We start from the raw sequence: 18,672 nt of genomic DNA, 5'->3' as shown, positions 1-18,672 counted from the left end.
CGGGTAATTCATCAAAGAAACATGAACGGTCAATGAACGTATGAGAGGATGCTATCCTAACAGTAAACAGGAAGATAGAAAAGGAAAAGTACAGAGAAATGCCAACACATTCATCCCAATGGCCAACATTAAGAATTCTGATTAAACCTAGTGTGGAAAAGATAGGAAATCTCTAGAATGCACAAATGTCACTGGCACTGATATGAAATGGCAAACCACTTGGGAAAGCCCATCATCCTACTCTGATATATACCCCAGAAGTGTCACTATCTGTCTGGAAAGGTAAACAGATGTTTGCAGTGCATAGCACATCTATAATAGAAAATAAGGAAATGATCTAAATATCCTTCAATGGGACTATGTGATGTAACCAAGTGAAATACTACACAGCAGTAAAAATGAAACAAGAGCAATACGTATGTAGACAAAGCTTACAAATATCATGCTGGTTTGGTCTAGAAATACTTGAGTACCCGCTACGTGTCTGGCACTGTCCTAGGTGGTGAACAAAACAAAATCATCACTTGTAAGTTGTTCCCAGTAATTGAAAAAAACGAGCTGCAAGAGAACATATAAAGTATGGCATTCAACATTATGCCCATGTATTGTTCGAGATGCTTCATAAAGGCAGTAAAAGTATAAAGAAATTCATGGTGGGACGCCTGGGTAGCTCAGTGGTCGAGCATCTGCCTTCAGCTTAGGGAGTGACCCCAGGGTCCCGGGATCAAGTCCCGCATTGGGCTCCCTGAAGAGAGCCTGCTTCTCCCTCTGTGTCTCTCGTGAATAAATAAATAAAATCTTTAAAAAAATTAAAAAATAAAGAAATTCATGGAAATAATCAACTACAATTTCAGGATCATGATTATCTGCGAGTGGTGAGGGGGTTGGTCATCGTGGGGCTATGGAAAGGGCTCTAACTGCATGCGTGCTTTCTCTTTGAAGTTAGGTGGTGGTACAGGGATGTTCATTACTATTCGCAATGCAATAGCCTTGCATATTTCTGAAATATAATGCCTTTCTTTTAGAAAAACAGAAATATCTTTGCATTCAGTCATTATGTAAAGATTTTGGTTATCAAGTATTACAACCAAATATTTTAAAAAGATGTAAGCGTCTGCTTGATATTCTGAATATCCAGGATAGAATCAACTGGCTCTTGGGAAATGAAGCACATTATAGAGTTTTCATTACATCAAAACTAGTGCTGGGACTTGGTAGCGTTATCAGTTAAAACAATAAGCCTCTTGTTTCAGGGTTTCTGGGCTAAAACCCCATGTCAGATGTTTATAAATCCTTAGAAAAAAATTCCCTTGTAACCAGGAAAGAAAAAAAAAAAAAAAAAAAGATGGTGGCCTTCGGGGAAGCCGAAAATGAAGAATAATTTTATCTGTGAGAATCAGGGAAAACTTCTCAGTGGGTACTCCAAGCTTGACCTGGATTCCTAGCCCTCTTCCATTTATAGCAGTGCTGTCTAACCATGCATGCCAGTGGTCTATTTAGAAGACTTTGAGGGGACATTTCTCCTGGGGTTGATGGAGACAGAACTGACGTAGTGGGCCTACTTTACTCTGACACCACCTTTGGAAGGTAAGTCAACTATTTGGGACATGCTAACTGTCAAATCACTGGGATGAGGGTAAGGTAGGCTGGTCTTGAGTTTCAAAGAAAAATTGAAGTAGATCAAGACTTATATGGGGCCAAAAAAAAAAAAAAAAGACTTCTATGGGGCCAGAGGTTGGTGGTAATCCCAGAGGGCCACAACAGAAAGTTGAAAAAGAGCCATATTTGTTTCTATTATAAGGGAAGCCCAACTAGGGAGCTTCCCAGAATCTACGGATCTAAATCCCTGCCATCACATCTGGCTTGTAGAGTTCAACCTGCAGGCTCCGAAATTCTGGAGATATGGCTAATAAATATCCGATTGCTTTTGTTAAAAGTTAAAAAAAAAAAAAAAGTTGCATCCTCTTTGGAAGAAAATATTCTTTTTCAAATAACTAAATGAATATTTTATATTTTTATATATTTAATTGCAGATACAGAGAAATGATAGTCACACGGAGTCCTAGACCACCACCAACTTTCTTGGTACATCACTGCATAGTTAAAAGCACAGCAGGAGGGAGAAGCTCCAGCTAAAACTCCAAGGTTTGCATTTTTTTTTCCTTTCCATTAATAAAAGGGGGGAGCTGGGATGTGGTGCAGGGGCTGGAGGGGTGGGGGAACTCTGAATGTGTTGAAGAGAGGAGCTTTTTTCCTTGAATGCCTAGATCCCACAATCCCATTGATGGACAGCTGTGAGCGAGCAAAGGGTCTCCCTGTGCAGATGCTCTGTAGGCTGGGAGGGCGTGTGGTGCTCTGATCTTGCTTCCCCACCCACCTTTCTGGGCACTTGGAAAAAGGATCTTCACTCATAGGAACTTCGGCTGTTTCCCTTCACCCTGAACATAAAAGTTAAGCAAAAAAAGGTCATCCTTCTCTGTGTTGGCAGAGGATGGGCTAGGTCTCTCTGAGATAATCTAGGGCCTGGTGGCCTAATTTGTTACACAGCCATGGGTTACAAACACAAGGACTGGAGCAAAAAGGAAGACTCTGGATGGAGAGAAAGTCTTTCAGAGTTGACAATGTCCCTGGATACTTCTGGAGAACAGAAATTATACTTTCACTTCTTTTCCTGCACACAGATTGGACCTGGTATAACAAGGACTCTTAGTAGGTGTTGTTTGAGTTATTGAGCGAAGGCGGGGTGGGTAGGGGTGGATGCTAAACTTTGTCAAAGTAAGGAGCCCAGCCAGGGGTAGGAGCATGGGGTGAATAAGTCTTCATGTATAAGAATATTCCTCAGCCATTAGAAACGACAAATACTCCCCATTTGCTTTGACGTGGATGGAACTGGAGGGTATTATGCTGAGTGAAGTAAGTCAATCGGAGAAGGGCAACATTATATGGTCTCATTCATTTGGGGAATATAAAAAATAGTGAAAGGGAATAAAGGGGAAAGGAGAAAAAATGAGTGGGAGATATCAGAAAGGGAGATAGAACATGGAAGACTCCTAACCCTGGGAAACGAACAAGGGGTAGTGGAAAGGGAGGTGAGCAGGGGGTTGGGGTGACTGGGTGATGGGCACTGAGGGGGGCACTTGGCGGGATGGGCACTGGGTGTTATGCTATATGTTGGCAAATTGAACTCCAATAAAATAAAATAAAATAATAAAAAAAAAACCTGACATGGCTGTTCTTGCACTAGAGCCATCCCACGCCGAACAATCCAAATAAAAAAAAAAAACAAAAACAAAAAGAAAAAAAAATACATGTCTAGGGGGACCAACCATTGTGGCTCGGCCAGCACAAAGGGGTTTCCTGAATGTGGGATATGGAGCGCTCAAACTAGGAAAGGGAGGGAGCCCAGTTAGAGGAACCCTTCCAAGGAAAGCAAAGAATTCATGGAAAAACCTAATGAGGGGCAGCCTGTTATACCTTTGAATACAGTGAAGTTTCTTCACCAAATATCATTTCACTCCCATCGTGTGCTAAGTTCTAAAATGAAAAAAGTCAATCCTGGCCCCCGAAGGAGAACTGCTATAAAGTTGCCTTGGTTACACCGGACAGCTTTGCCCTCCTGGAGACATGCAGTTGATTTCTGAGAATTTTTAGGAGATGTTAACATTCCCATAACACTTTTTTTCCTTCAAATCTTATCCAAAGGATGGCTTTAAGCATCTCTGTATTTTCTGAATCCTCTCTCCTTTGCCTGGTGATGGACCTGATAGCAACAAGTGAACATTGGTCCTGGGGAGTCAGAACCCCTAGGAGGACTTGTTACTTCTGGTTCCATTCTGTTTCTTTCCAACTGTAAAAGCTCCCCTGGCGCGTGCCACAGCCCCTCGATCTGTCACCTCCATTTCTTGAGCTTTACCAGTAACAATAGCCATTCACCAAGAGTGCTAAGTAGTTCACATTTATTACCTGATCTAACCCGCACAGCAGGCTTGTGAAACAGAGACACTATAATCCCTGATTCACACCCTTGAGGCTCAGTGCCATTCTGTAACGCGCCCCAGTTCACACGGCTGGTCAGTTGTAAACGTGGATTTTGAAGGTCTTTCCAAAACCCACCCACTGCACTAAGTACCTCGTCTTCATAGTGGCCAACACGTATAAAGTGCCTGCCTACGCCCCGGCCACTGCGCCAGGCGTTTTGCCTACATCCTCCCAGCCTTGAAGGGCGAGGCACCTGGCGGTAGGAAGGTGAGATCAACGATCAGAGGCTATTACTGTTATATTCCAAGTGTGGCCTGCGGCCAGCAGCACCAGTACCGGCTACGAGCTTTTTAGAGATGCAGGTATCAGGTCTCACCCAGACCAGCTAAGTGTGTGTCTTCATTTTAAAGGAGAGCTCTAGGTGACTTGGACCTCATCGGGCTGTGGGTGGATTTCCTTAAAGCAGTGGCTCTCCAACTGGGATCCCGAACCAGCAGCATCAGCTTCGCCTGCACTGGATTGAAAGGCACATTCTAGAGCCCCAGCCCAGCCCTTCTCCATCAGAAACTCCAGGGCAGTAAGCTGGGCGAGAGTCCAGAGGATTTCCGATGAACCCTGGGGTCTGAGACCCTCCTCCTGCCTTCTTACCTCTGCTCAACCTGGAAAGAAGAGCCAGCAGCGACACCCTGTGGACCCAAGGGAAGTTTGCACCTTTTCTACAAGTACCTGCTGCCTTTCCCTGGTGAGGTAAAACTGTCATGAGCTTTGTCTTTTTGCGCTAGGAATACAAAGCCCATTTCTTTCCCTGTGAACTACTTGCTTTGGGATCTTGTGCTCATTGTGATCAAACAGACTAGATCCTTTAATGCAGCAAACATTCATCAACGAGGAGTAGAGGGTTATAGTAGAGCTAGTGCAGAAGGCAGGGAGCGTATCAGACTCGTCCCCAGAGCAACGTACTGCCCCTGGAGTATTTGCAACGTGGCAGGCACTGTGCTAATTGTTTCCCCAAACTCCCTCAGTCCTTACGAGCTAGAGATGTAGTTATTATTCCCATTTTATATAAAGTAATGTGAGGGCTGGTTCTAATGCTGATGCTCTTAATCCCATAGCAGCGTTTCTTGAAGTGATCCCCAGGGATCATGTCCGGAGGGTCACTCAGTGTGTTTGTTACAAGTGTAGGTTCCCAGAGACCCGCCAAAGCAAGGCATGTTTGACAAATACCCCAGGCACATGTTACACTCCCACAGTCTGAGAAGTGCTGCACTACTCTGTACTCCCTCCATCACGACATTGCCCTTCAAAGGGCTGTGGACTCTTCCGAAATGGTGAAGTGAGCAGCAAAGATTCGTCAAGCAATGGGGAAGAGATGGCCAAGGGAACTCCGAAGAGAGATCTGTGGGGTGGCAGTATGAACAGATTGGAGGAGGATGTGGTGGTAGAGAGTGACTTTGTTATCTTAGAAGAAGAAGAAGAAGAAGAAGAAGAAGAAGAAGAAGAAGAAGAAGAAGAAGAAGAAGAAGAAGAAGAAGAAGAAGAAGAAGAAGAAAGAAGAAAGAAGAAAGAAGGAGAAGAAGAAGAAATGTCCCCCAATGTCATCAGGGCCAGTGGCGATTGAGGTTCGAGGTTTGCTTCCTAAGTGACCTGCTCATCGTCATCGTATTGGGTGTCTCAAATCCCTGTCTCGGGAAAATTCAGTTTCAAGAGTTGCATGAAATTGGAGCTGGAAATCCAGAGCCAAGCACGAGGAGGATGACTTAGATAAAATAATCTTTAAAAGATAATAAAATAGGGTCAGAAATTGGAGCTTTGCGTTGAAGTCATCTTTGTAGCAACATGATAAGTAATTTTAAGTTACTGCTTAGAACGTATTTTGACTCTAAATAGATTGCCTCTAAGTTCTTTCTGACACTTTCTTTGGGTTGTAACTATCACTTTAAATTTTTCAGCTTTCCGATCTTAAAATCAAGTTATTCCAGCATTGGTCATGCAAGCTGTGTCATGCCCCCTGGTGGCAATATGGATAGGAAGATGAGAGGCCTGTTGCAATCAAAGACAGGGAGCCAACTTAATTGAAGTAGGTGGCGGGCCCTGAATTTGAAATGGAATTTCATATAAAACTTTCCTGGTCTTACTAAAAATAGGAAACATCCTGTTAAGCTAAAATCAGATGTATTAACTTCAGCCTGCAAGGTGCATATTTCAATTTCCCTTGCTTTGTCATAAAATGGATTAGCTCCTTGAAATATGCCAGTTGAATTTGAAATTAAATATTTGCTCTACATATAGCTAAGTAGCTGGACTCATAAAAGACGCCTGGACTCTAAATATGGGCAGAGTTTCCTTCCAGCTCAGGCCTCAGCATATGTCACACACACACACTGCTCTTTCCTTTCTTCAGAGCAGTTGGCGCCTTGTTAATAAACTTTAAAATGCTACACAGCCCAAGTAAGTCATATATATTCAAGGCGGCTTTGGGGGGGAAAAATTTCAAATTTTATGTGTTCTTCAATTGAAACAGCCCAATATAGGTTTTGGTGGGGATTACACTGAGGGCTTCTTGAATGTGGCTTTTTATCTGGGGAGGGGAAGAGAAGCTAGCAAACTCATAGTTTGGTGCAAAAAAAAATGCACGAAAGACACAAGTTTCTTGCTGGATTTAGATAAACCTGACCTCGATGGATAAATTATTTGGTCACAGGAGAGAAAAATGGCAGTTCCTTAAGTAAACAGAGTAAGTGACAAGCAGATGCCCAGCTCTATGCTATCCTAGAAGTATGGGACAGAGACAAGAGACAGAGAAGGAGAAGCAGAGAGATAGAGCGACACACACATGGCCTCAAGAAACACGAAGTCTAGCAAGTGAAGATGTGTAAAAAAATCACAATGAGTTAGTGAAAACCATAACTGACATAGAGGAAAACCTGACAAAGCTTAAAAGTGTATTTCAGCTGTTGTTTGGATTGAGACTTGAAAAATGAGTAGTTTCCAGTTGAACAAAGGAAAAACATAAACGAAGGGAGAAAACACGTGCAAACACATGGAAGTGTGACGCGCTGAGGACACCAATCTAGTCCCGTACTGGTCCAGGGTAAAGTTCTGACGAGGAGTGGCAAGGGTCTAGATTAAGATGGGGCTTAAAACTCACGCACATTTACTTTGTCCTGTGAGTGAGAGGTCCCACGACTTCCCCAGTCCATGAAGCCCTTCATGTTTCAGAATCTCATCAGTTCCCCTTGCAATCCGTATTTTATTTCCAACACGAAAAATGTTATTTTTGAGAGAGTCCATTAGGCTCCCCCAGAATGCCAAAGGTCAGAAAGATCTACTGACATCACATGCAAGTGTGAAATTCAGGAGAAATAGGAAAAATGTTATTGAATGTGCGTACTGCAGCAAAAGTTGCATGGATGTCGTGAGTGAAGCTGTGAGAGTAGATGTAAGTTCTCAAGCAGGAGTGAGAGGCTGAGGATCAAGGGAGAGGCCTAGAACACAAACACTTCAGAGGTGAACAGAGAATTTAAAGAAACTGGGAGTTAAGAGAACCAAGGAAGTGGTGTTAGGAGACCAAAGAGAAAAAAGGATTGGACAGACAGAATGAAAGGAGGATAATTCAACAGTATCCAGGGAATTTTGATACTAGTAATGTCTGGGTGATCTCAGAAAGGTCAGCGCGTTACTCTGGATAAAGCAACGGTGTCATGATGGGCAGGGCATGGAGCAGATTCACATGTATAGAATTAGGTTTTCAAAAAAAAAAAAAAAGAATTAGGTTTTCTAGGAATTCTGTTCTTTTTCTGAAGTGTGATTAATATAGCTACTAGTTTCAGGGTACAATATTGTGATTCAATAATTCTTTACATTACTCAGTGCTCATCGCGATGAGAGTTCTCTTCATCCCCATTGCCTGTTCCCTCCATCCCCCCATCCTCCCCCCCTCTGGCAACCACCAGTTTGTCCTCTATTTAAGAGTCCATTTTTTCCCTCAAATTCCGCATGAGTGTAATCCTATATCTAATTTCACTTAGCATTACATCCTCTAGGTCCATCCATCCATGTTGATGAAAATGGCAAGATTTCATTCTTTTTTTTTGTGTGGCTGAATAATATTCTATTGTGTATATACGTACACCTCATCTTTATCCATTTATCTACCGAAGGATACTTGGGATGCTTACGTATCTCGGCTAGTCCGAATAATTCTGCAATAAACATAGGGGCGAATTAGTCTTTTCATTTTCTTTGGGTAAATACCCGGTAATGGAATTACTGGATCATATGGTAATTCTATTTTTAATTTTTTCAAGAACCTCCATATTGTTTTCCACAGTGATGGCACCAATTTGCATTTCTCCTTTTTCTCCACATCCTCACCAACACTTCTTATTGTCTTTTTTATTTTAGCCTTTCTGACAGGAGTAAAGTGATTATCTAAGTTGTCAAAAAAAAAAAAATAGCAATAGCCGAAAGTGGAGATAGGTTCCGGGGGGGGGGGGGGGGTCACAGTTTTAGATTTAAAAAGAGACAGACATGGTCATGTTTACACCTGTTACGTGGTCTCATCAACAGACTGTTTAAAGGCTTAAAATCCTAATAATTTAAAAAGAAGCAAGGAAGGGACAGGCCAGTAGCTCAATCTTGTACCCCAATTCTTCCTCCTTGGACACTTGTATTTTTCTACTCCTCCCATTGCAGGGCTTTTCCTCTCACTGAAAAGCTGTTCTCTACCTACACTAGTATTTTATAATCTCTGACAAAGAGACGAGTACTTGGACTTCCCATGACTCTAAATACTAATATTTAGTATCTACTGAGGTCTACCATGGCTCTGGTCTAAGCCCGAGGCACATTTTACCTCATTTTCCTCATAAAAATGCCATGGCATTGTGAATATTAATAAAGGCCAACCTGGCCACAGTAGAGTCTGGAGCTAGAAGCGGGGGCCCTTCCACTCAACAACAATTACTGGAAGAACTGCCAATTACAGATCCTTCTGTTAGGGTCATTACAGGCCAGCAGGGAGAGAGGAACATTGCATCTCCGACAAGAAACAGACCACGCCAGCAACTCCACCAATGAGAAACCATCCTCACCTTCAACTCTTGCTTCTCTCCAATGGACTTTCGTTCCAGCAACCCCTCCCAACTTCCTCGGTCTTCTCCATAAACTAATGTCCCTCTGCTTTGTTGGACTTGCCTCTGGTTTTCCCACAGCCCGCATGTCCTGAATTGCCATCTTCTGCTATTACTGAATAAACTCATTTTTGCTGGTAAAATCATGGACCATCTTAAGTTTACGAGCATCAGTGAAAAATGAGACCACTGCACTCAAACTTTCTCTTTCAAGTGATTACACTAGAAAGTGTGGTACAGGGGCGCCTGGGTGGCCCAGTGGTTGAGCGCCTGCCTTTGGCTCAGTGCGTGATCCCAGTCTGGAGATCGAGTTCCACATCGGGCTCCCTGCAGGGAGCCTGCTTCTCCCTCTGTCTGTATCTCTGCCTCTCTTTGTGTCTCTCAGGAATAAATAAATAAAATCTTAAAAAAAAAAAAATCAAGTGTGATACACCGCCAACATTATTAACAGCGCACCACTCAAGTTCTGGCTCAGCTGTTTAATCTCAGGACCCTCGTGGTCACTTCACCCAGAAAGCAGTAATAAAAATATGCAGCCAGAGTTGCCCAAGTGAGGATCAAACGATATCTCAACCTCAATGTTCCTGATGTCCACAAAGCAAGCACCAACGGCCAGGATAACAATAGAAAAACTGCATCTTTCAAATCCATGTATTTTGGTTTTATTCCAACTACTTACAAGGGGCAAGGACATGAATAGCTACACAAGTTATTTTAATTATAAGTTAATAAAAGCCTACATCAAATGCATTATCTTACAAAATACCAAGCTATGAGAGTATATAGAGTAATGTGCTGCTTCTGATACTTCGTTGACTTCAATTTCACTACTCCTTCCAAAGGTGAGATGAAGGCAGTGAGCTATTTGCAGAAAGAAGTGACTGTGTCCATCAGGCTGACATTCTGAACATCCTCTTCCTCAGTTCAGCCATCTTCTGCTCCAGCTGAGCACCACAGTCCTCTGTGGCCTTTTCAATGCCTTCATGGTATTTCTCCAAAGCAGTTTTCAAACTTAGAAATATTTCCTAAGAGGAAAATGAAATGGACTAAGAATTATCCCATGTGTCAGCCTAAACTGATGAGTTACAAGAATTCTAATCATCTCATTAATATTTATTAATAACACTGTAAAGCCTAAATGATCTTCTGTGCGGGCACACACACGCACACACACACGCGCGTGTGCTTACTCATTTTAAGAATCCTTCTGCAGGCTCAACAGACACACCGAAAAAAGTCCACTGCTTAGAAAGAACAGAGCAGAGACCTGTGACAATGATTTGGATTCTAAGATGTGAAGAATGTATTTTTAATTGTCAAGGAAAAGCTTTTACTTTGGAGCTTTTCATCTCTACCAGGCAGGTGCCTGGGTTACTGCAGACAACTAGACCCTCTGCATCTGGCCCCAATCACCACTGAAAAGACAGGTCAACAGATTTAATAAGTAATCTGTAAGACTGAAAAATACACATTACAGACATTTTACTAAGCTCATCAGATAATTCTATAAGCTACGAGTTTTCATATAAACCTTATGTGGATGTGTTAAGAATTAAGAAAAAAAACAAGAACAATTTTTATAGATGGAATAAAAATAATGAAAGAAGCCAGTTGGCCTTTAAACACTTTCTTGTATCTCATACTCATCCAGTGCAATTTCAATCCTTGTAAGTTATTCATTTTTCTGGAAAAAAATAACTCTCAAATCTTGATACAAGGAGTGGTATTCTAACTTTACAGGTGTTTCATCACTGAAATAAAATAGCAGTCCTCTTCCAGTGGGAGAAGCAGGAATAAATAGGTATCACGTCCTCAATTTTAATCATCCCTCTCATTACATTTTTCTTAAACCTAGAGTTTGGCTGCTACTTACCTTAGTTTAAATTTTAGTGTAGATACTATCTGATTTCGAACAAATTATATAGATTATAATTTAATATAGTGCAATTCATAACGTTTCAAAAAAGAACAAAACTATTTCCAGACTCTGACATTTATGCAAGTTTGAGAACTATTGCTCAAGATTCAGCGAATATAAATAGATGCTTAAGGCTAAACACTTTCCCAAAATCCAAACACAGATAGTTATTAAATCCTAATACAAAAATAGAAGAGTCTATTTAGATTTCTAAGATCTAATTGGGCATCAAATTACTACTACTATGATGGAATGTGAATCATTAAGAAAATAAGTCAAACATTTTTGAAAGCTTTATTTCTTAAATCTTAAAGGAAAAACAAGGTGAATTAGTTGCTAGCTTGCGTAAACACTATTTAAAAAAAAATACTCAGCACATTCAGCAGCTATAGATCAATTTAACTTCCTAGTTCCATAGGAGTGTCTATTTATTCTTACTAAAAAGGAAGCTAAATAAATTTGGTAGAACGATAGTACTCGTAAGAAACTATTAAGACCAAGTATGGTTAAAGAAAGATACACAATCTAAACATCTGAACCAACCACCTTGACATGTCTAAGGAAACCATTTCCTACCAAGGACAAAGACACCCTCATGGAGGAACCAAACCCTGAAGGTAGAGCCCCATTAAATGAATGACATGTTAAAAGCCCATTCCAGGGGTGCTTGGGTGGCTCAGGGGGTTGAGCATCCAACTCTTGATCTCAGCTCAGGTCTTGATCTCAGAGTTCAAGCCCAATGTTGGGCTCCATGCTGGACATGGAGCCTACTTTAAAAAAAAAAAAAAGCCCATTCCAGGGCTTCTTTCAGCAGAAAGAAGCAAGAAGCAAGCACACGGTAGAAGTTACGAGGCAAACCTCACAGAATGTTAATGACACAAGCACAACCCTCTCAAATGCTATTTTAGCTTCCAACTGAATTCTGTATCCAAGTGGAACTTTATATTATTAATTCACATATAATTCACAAAATAAGTATATCTTACTATGATGACATCACTAAAGTTAAATATTTTTAAATTCAAAGTCTGGTTCTGTGGTGTGTGTGTGTGGTAACCACTAGGTGCCTGAGGCTAGAAAACTGACATTTAAATACCTACAGGCCCCTGAGCTGCCCTTTCCACACTTCAGCTGCTCAGCAGCCACAGCTACCTAGTGGCTACTGTACTGAAAAGGACAGAAGAGCATCCCCATCACTGCAGAAAGTTCTACTGAATGGCACTGGTCTAGGTAACTTTCTCACTTGCAAATTAGGTAAGTTTAAGATGACAGTTGACCCTTGAGCAACGTGGATTTGAACGGCGCAGGTCCACTTACACACGGATTTTTTCGTGGTATAGGATTATAAATGTATTTTCTCTCTCTCGTGATTTTCTTCATGACATCTTCTTTTCTCTGGTCTACATAATGTAAGAATATGGTACAAAATACATACAGCATACAAAATATGTGTTAATTGGCTGTTTATGTTATCAGTAGGCTAGTAGTCACAGCAGGCTATCTTTTCCTTTTTGTGGAAGGTAATTATGAAGGAAGCTAAAAGGAGCTCTTTGGCAAAATGCATCATGCACCACAGGGTTCAGACTCTCCCACACTGTTTAGGACACACTGATAGCACAGCGCAGACTGGGTAAAGTTATAACTTAACAACTTCAACAACTGCAGGAACTGTCCGGATCAGTGGCTCTGTGCCACTCGGAAGAAAAGAAAGATTTAATGTAGCAAAGGGCCCAATTCTACTTAGCATTTTTATTTTGGAGAAAAAGGCATGTTGATCAAGTGTGCAGGTGACGCTAAGCCATGAAAAAATCGTTAATGTGAATGATACAAAGAGTTGATATGACCTTGATACTTGGAAATTCACACTGAAGGAAGCAGATGAAGCCTTAAAGAAATAATAGTAAAATTCTGAATTAAAAGTCCCAAGAAATGGCTGCACTCAAGCATGGTGAAACATTTTAACTAGACAGAGCTACATGCGGAACCGACAGGGGTCATTTAATTGATCACCAGCTCAATATGAGCCAAGGCGAGAAGCTGCTGCTAAAAATCCAAGCCAGTAGTACACTTCATTAACAGAAGCACTGTGCTTTGGGACTGGCCATGGTATTATCTGGGAGGCTATGTTTAGTACTGGGTTCTACATTTTAAACAGAATAATGACAAGCAGGAAACAGAGGGGAGAAGACAGTAAACAGGATAGTAATGAATCTGAAAATTAAGCTATATAAAGAATGGCTGGAAAACTGGGGCTCATTAACCCAGATGAGATGGCTGGAGGAACCCATGATCATTATCCTCAGATGTCTGAAGTGATATTAGGCACACGACGATATAGATTTGTTCCAGAGAGATCTTGGTTCACTTGAGTACAGAAATTTTAAATTCGAAATAAGAAATAACATTTTAACCACTAAAGCTGTCCTAGTAGAAGAGCTTGGATGGTTATGAGCTCAATGATATTGAAAACAATGAAGCAGAACCTATCAATGGTTCTCAAAAGCCACAGGAAAAAAATGCCAATCATGAACCCTAAAGAAGCTGACGATTCCAATTCAGGACATTTGGGTGGGGTTGGTTTGTTCATTTTTTAGTTCCTCTTTGAATTCTAATGCACAGCCAGTTGTAAAAGAAACACCGTACTGGATGACCTTCCAAGTTTACAAATATTGATGAAAAACATCCTACATCTAAGGCACCCATTCCAGGCACGGTTTGACAGGACATACTAAGGTAAGAAATACATGATCGCTATTGTCAAGAAACTTAGAATGTTACTGGTGAGACCTGGAGGCACCGACCCCAGTTACACAAGGCCGTAAGGCCCGCAGGGACTGCCAGCCAAGTGCTGACTTACCTAGTCACTGGTCCACTCATTGTGCCTGACCATGTAGTAACAAAGAAATATTAACTAACTGATTGCTTTAAGAAGTAGGACTGGGTTTCTCCTAAGATACTCACATTTGTAACCCACATTCTAAAGACAAAAAAGGGCTGGGCCTTGGTGAATATCCAGTTATGGGGCAGGAGAAGAGAAGTAGTTGAAATGTGTAAAGAAAGTCAGGATAGCAGGCCGGATGGACCGCGGCAGAGAAGACAGCCATTCTCTTTTCCTTTCCTTCGTTCCATCCTTCCCTCCTTCCTCCCTTTCCCGGCAGCCTGGAGACGACCCTCAGTGTACGTATGTGCACAGTTAGCGATGTTGTCTCTGGAGGGGTTAAAGTTCCTGAGAACCCATGCGGGACTGTCTGTGGCATCTCAGTACTAGGACCCCTTGCAAATTGGATGTGGGTGGTGGAGGGGAGAGACAGCAAGTATTTAAATATTTCTCAGGCATCAGGGTTTTAGGAAACCTGGATCCAATATGTCAATAGAGGCAAGGCGAAAAAGAATGAGGGGAGGGGGGCGGAAAGAGAGGCCATGGGCTTTCATAGGATAAAGGGCTGTTTTTAGTGATTTCTAGTACAGGTGTTCAGGGCAATCTGGAAGATATAGGTCAAACTTCAAAACTTAAGCAAAAATGAGCACTAGGACATGTATCAGGAAAAGACTATTTCTTTGAGACCCTGGCAGTTAAGAAAAGGACAGAAACAGGTAAATACTTGATGTGTGGCATATGACATTTCGGAAGGACAAAAATGTAGAAGATATGTGTCCTCATTAAACAGAACTGTTTATGAAATGATAAAATAAATACTCTGAAACAAGCACGAATAAGAGCAGAAGTAACTTTAGGCAACTATGATAAGGATATCATTAAGTCTCATCACACAAGGGGCCACCCTCAGCTATTCTGTTTCAGCTAACAACTCAAGCACATTTAACACTGATGTTGAGAAGATAAAATATATTTTTTTAAGATTTTATTTATTTATTTATTTGAGAGAGAGAAACAGAGAGACAGAACATTAGCAGAGGGAGGGGCAGAGGGAGAAGCAAACTGCCTGTAGAGCAGGGAGCCTGATGTGGGGCTCAATCCCAGGACTCTGGGATCATGACCTGAGCCGAAGGCAGACGCCTCACCAACTGAGCCACCTAGATGCCCCAAGAAATACTTTTGAGATCCTTTTATCAGGACCAAAAAAAAAAAAAAAAAAAAAAAAAAAGGCAGCAACTTTTTAGAGGATATTACTTAACGTCACTATCCAACTTCACTTACCAAAAAAGTTCAGGACGTATATGGAGCACCACCCACTCCTACTGCAGAGCACAGTGCTCGGCTGGGTCAGGGGGAAAGGACAAGGGGAAAAAAAAGTATGAAGGAGGCATACCTCCAAACACGAGTAATGGAGAAGGGGCTGTAGATGGAATCAGAACCAGAGAACTGGGAGGTCAATCTCTATTTCAGAGAGCCAACAGAATCTTGAACGTGAGGGCAGCAGAACCGCCTCTGTGAGCTGGTGAGACCGCCAGAAAGGCACCTGTGGGCACCCACTCACCTGAGACTTCAGCTTCTCCCTCTCAGTGGCATCCTTCAGTTGCTGAATTCCAAATTTAATTTTCTGGATTTCTTGATTCATTGTGGTTACTCGCTCATAGACAGCTCCTCTTTTTTCTTGAACTTTATTGCAATCTCTAGAGGAAAGCAGACAGCTAAATTTTAACTCTGCGCAAGCATCTGAAAAGGTAAACATTAACTTCTTCCTTTTGATTCCAAAGAGATCGTGTATATTTGTTTGACAAACCTAACCCCCTTCTCAGGACATAAAAGCAGAGAGCTGCAAACCCCCCCCCCGGGGGGGGGGCTGCACCCAAGGGCTATAATTTACAATGGAGACTTTAAAGTGTGCACCCCCATGTGTCCCCCACTGGGGGGGATGTGGCTCAGGACTTTTCTGCAAGGCAGTTTGGCAGCAAATACAAAATCTGCCGGTTCCGCTTCATCTTCATCTGCATGACCCAGAACAAAGGAAATCTTTACCATGTGCAGGCTGAAACGCAGACATCTCAGAGATGGGGGGGGGGGGGGGGAGGCGGCGGGGGCATATTCTAATAATACATTCTCAGAACCAACGGGAAGAAGGCTCTCCCCAAGCAACACCCCAGCATCCTAACGACAGCCATAAACACTTAGGCAAGTATTCATTCTTACCTGGATAAGGTAGACAAGACTTTTTCTCAAAATGTGGATGCTATGATGCCACAGCCCGCCCGGACTATCACATGGCCAGTTGATTCATGTAAGGCAGCCCTGGCCCAGTCCTTTAAGTACACTGAGACAAGCTGTGGCACCAGAGCCCTTCACAGAGACAAGCTGTGGCACAGAGAGCCCTTAAGGGAACTGGAAGCAGGACATCCGGAATGGGAAAAATCTAGGACCTAAAACATCTCTAGATCTAGACACAGCATTATCCAATTCAAAACGAATTCATCCTTTTTTAGTCACCCACAGGTGGAATAACTTTTAGAAATCATAGGAGTTTGGGGATCTTGGGGAAAAAATAGACCAGCTTCTCCCAATTATTTTCCAACATGTCAAACAAAACAAGTTCTTACTCGATCACGGTGCGTTTGTACTGCTTGACATCCTCGTGCTTCTTATTTATTTTGAATTGTGCTGTGGCGAGTTTTTCCTTCTTGACGATCATCAGTCTTTTGAAGGAATTTTCTTCTGTCTTCAACTTCTTCAGCTCTGACTCGTCACTCTCAATTCGGTCCTCCAAGCTCAGGCTCTGTAGGTCACAGAAGGTATGTAAAGTTGACATATCCAATTAGGATTTATAAACACGAACACCTATTTCCTGGGGTGAGCTATGAGATGAGACAATCTGAAGGTGAAATAAAACTGCCTGAGCCTGGAAAGCCGAGCAGAAGAATGTAGAGTCAGGAGGAGGCCGCAGCAAGGTGCTGGGGATGTGAGGAAAGAACAGGACCCCAGTCCAGGCTGCACAGAGGGGTTTGGGTCTCAACTAAGGTAGGAGGAATGGAGAGAAAAAGGGGAAACCCTCGGGTAAAAGCAGCAACCTCAATCTTTTTTGTTAACTCCGGATGACAGATAAGGGAGTGCAGGACACCTCAGGCCACCTCGCCTTCCAACCCCTACTTCCCTCAAAAAAAAAAAAAAAATCCTTTATCAAATGCAATGTTAGTGATCCTGGGGACGGTGTGGGTTACTGTGATAAAGTTAAGAAGTAAAAAAGGATTTTCAAGCTTCCAGCCTGAGAAACTTAAATAACATTGGCATTAGCTCTCTCCATCTTCAGGGCAGGTACATAAACTACAATCCCAGGTACAATGTGAGGCCGTCCATCGAGACTTTAGGCTTACTGGTGAGAGGATCATTTCCAACTGTTAGAATAAGTTTAAAATTCCATTACTTTCTCCCAAAATATACATGGCAATCTGCCATGTTAATTAATCATTCATTTCATCTGAAGGTTACCATAGGTCTTACCGCGGCTGTGTTTAAGAAGAAAAATGTTTTATTGCTCAGTGTACACTGCCACATTTATTATACTCTAGAATGATCCTGCCTTTCTTTAGGAAAATAGTAACAAAAAGTAAAAGCAAGTCCGAGGAACTATAGTAAATGATTGCATAATAAAAACATTAAAATTCCACACTATACAAACCTCTTTTAAGATGCTGGTTAATTTTTCCCTATTATCTGCAAGGTCCTGTATTTTCTTCTGATATAACTGTAATTCCATTTGACATGAAGGCAAGCAATCAACGGAGTCTCTATAGATTTCATACTTTTCCATCACTTCTTGCTTTGAAAAAAAGAAACACAAAAACCAGTTTGATCGTCTCCTTTATGAAACTGCAGTACTGTCAATTTGTTTGCTCTTAAATAATTTCTGCACTTAATACTGAAAGCTTAAGAGCAGAGAACAATTAAGTTTCTAGGTCAGTAAGAATGTGCTATTACTGACATGTGTCTAAGTACATATAATTACGCTTCTTAATTGCCAAATATCCTTACACAAAGGAAAACTGCCACAATTTTACTAAATCACTCACTGAAGTACCTTCCAAAAGTTATTCATGATGATTTTAAAAGAGTTCGTGTCTGCTAATATTCAAACTGCTCCTAATTACTCCTGGGCAATTGTATTACCAATTATAATCTTCCTATTCATCTGTATAATAACTATCACTACAGCTGATTCTTTTTAAAAGATTAATTCCTCTTCTAAAATTAGAAAATGAACATGTTCACTCCAACCACCGTAACAATACAGACCGACTTTTCTTCTCCCCACTAGCCTACCCCTCCACCCACCTTATCAACCAATTGGACTTTGTCATCAGTGAAATGCTTAATCATATTATTGCTCATTTTTGTTGTCTTTTTCTTACCAATCTGTAAACACTCTTTGCATGTCATGGATGTAATTCCTTTACCTCTCATAGGCACTATAAACATGTTCCATAGGTTTTTTTCTATAGCCTTTGGGTTTCCAATCTCAATTAAAAAAAAAAAAAAAAAAATTCATCCCATTTTAAGATTATACAAATGTTCTCCTAAAATTTCTAAAATTGTTAAAGTTTTAATCCACAATTTGTTTTTGTAAATGGTGCAAGGTATAGACACAGTTCCCTTTTCTTCTAACTGAACAGCTAACTGAACCTTAATTAATTTTATTAAGTAAACTACACTTTTCTCCTAAATACTCAGACCTATTTTTGGCTCTCATTTCT

At 41.4% G+C, this 18,672-nt stretch overlaps 1 protein-coding gene across 2 annotated transcripts in view; it reads right to left on the bottom strand.

Annotated features, from left to right (window-relative positions):
• Positions 1 to 9,749: 9,749 nt before the first annotated feature.
• NUF2 (NUF2 component of NDC80 kinetochore complex) overlaps positions 9,750 to 18,672 on the bottom strand; it is a 28,316-nt gene continuing 19,393 nt past the window's right edge. For both annotated transcript variants that reach the window (XM_077887085.1, XM_077887086.1), the window contains exons 11-14: positions 17,601 to 17,741; positions 16,525 to 16,700; positions 15,468 to 15,603; positions 9,750 to 10,135 (exon numbers count right to left, since the gene is read on the bottom strand). In XM_077887085.1, coding sequence (XP_077743211.1) covers positions 10,001 to 10,135; positions 15,468 to 15,603; positions 16,525 to 16,700; positions 17,601 to 17,741 — 588 coding nt within the window. In that variant the 3' untranslated portion in view covers positions 9,750 to 10,000. The remainder of the gene's footprint in view (positions 10,136 to 15,467; positions 15,604 to 16,524; positions 16,701 to 17,600; positions 17,742 to 18,672) is intronic.

This window comes from Canis aureus, chromosome 38, assembly GCF_053574225.1.
Source record: "Canis aureus isolate CA01 chromosome 38, VMU_Caureus_v.1.0, whole genome shotgun sequence".
NCBI classification, from domain to species: domain Eukaryota; kingdom Metazoa; phylum Chordata; class Mammalia; order Carnivora; family Canidae; genus Canis; species Canis aureus.
The sequence above is the reverse complement of the archived record's forward strand: the minus strand, read 5'-3'. Positions and strand labels throughout refer to the sequence as shown.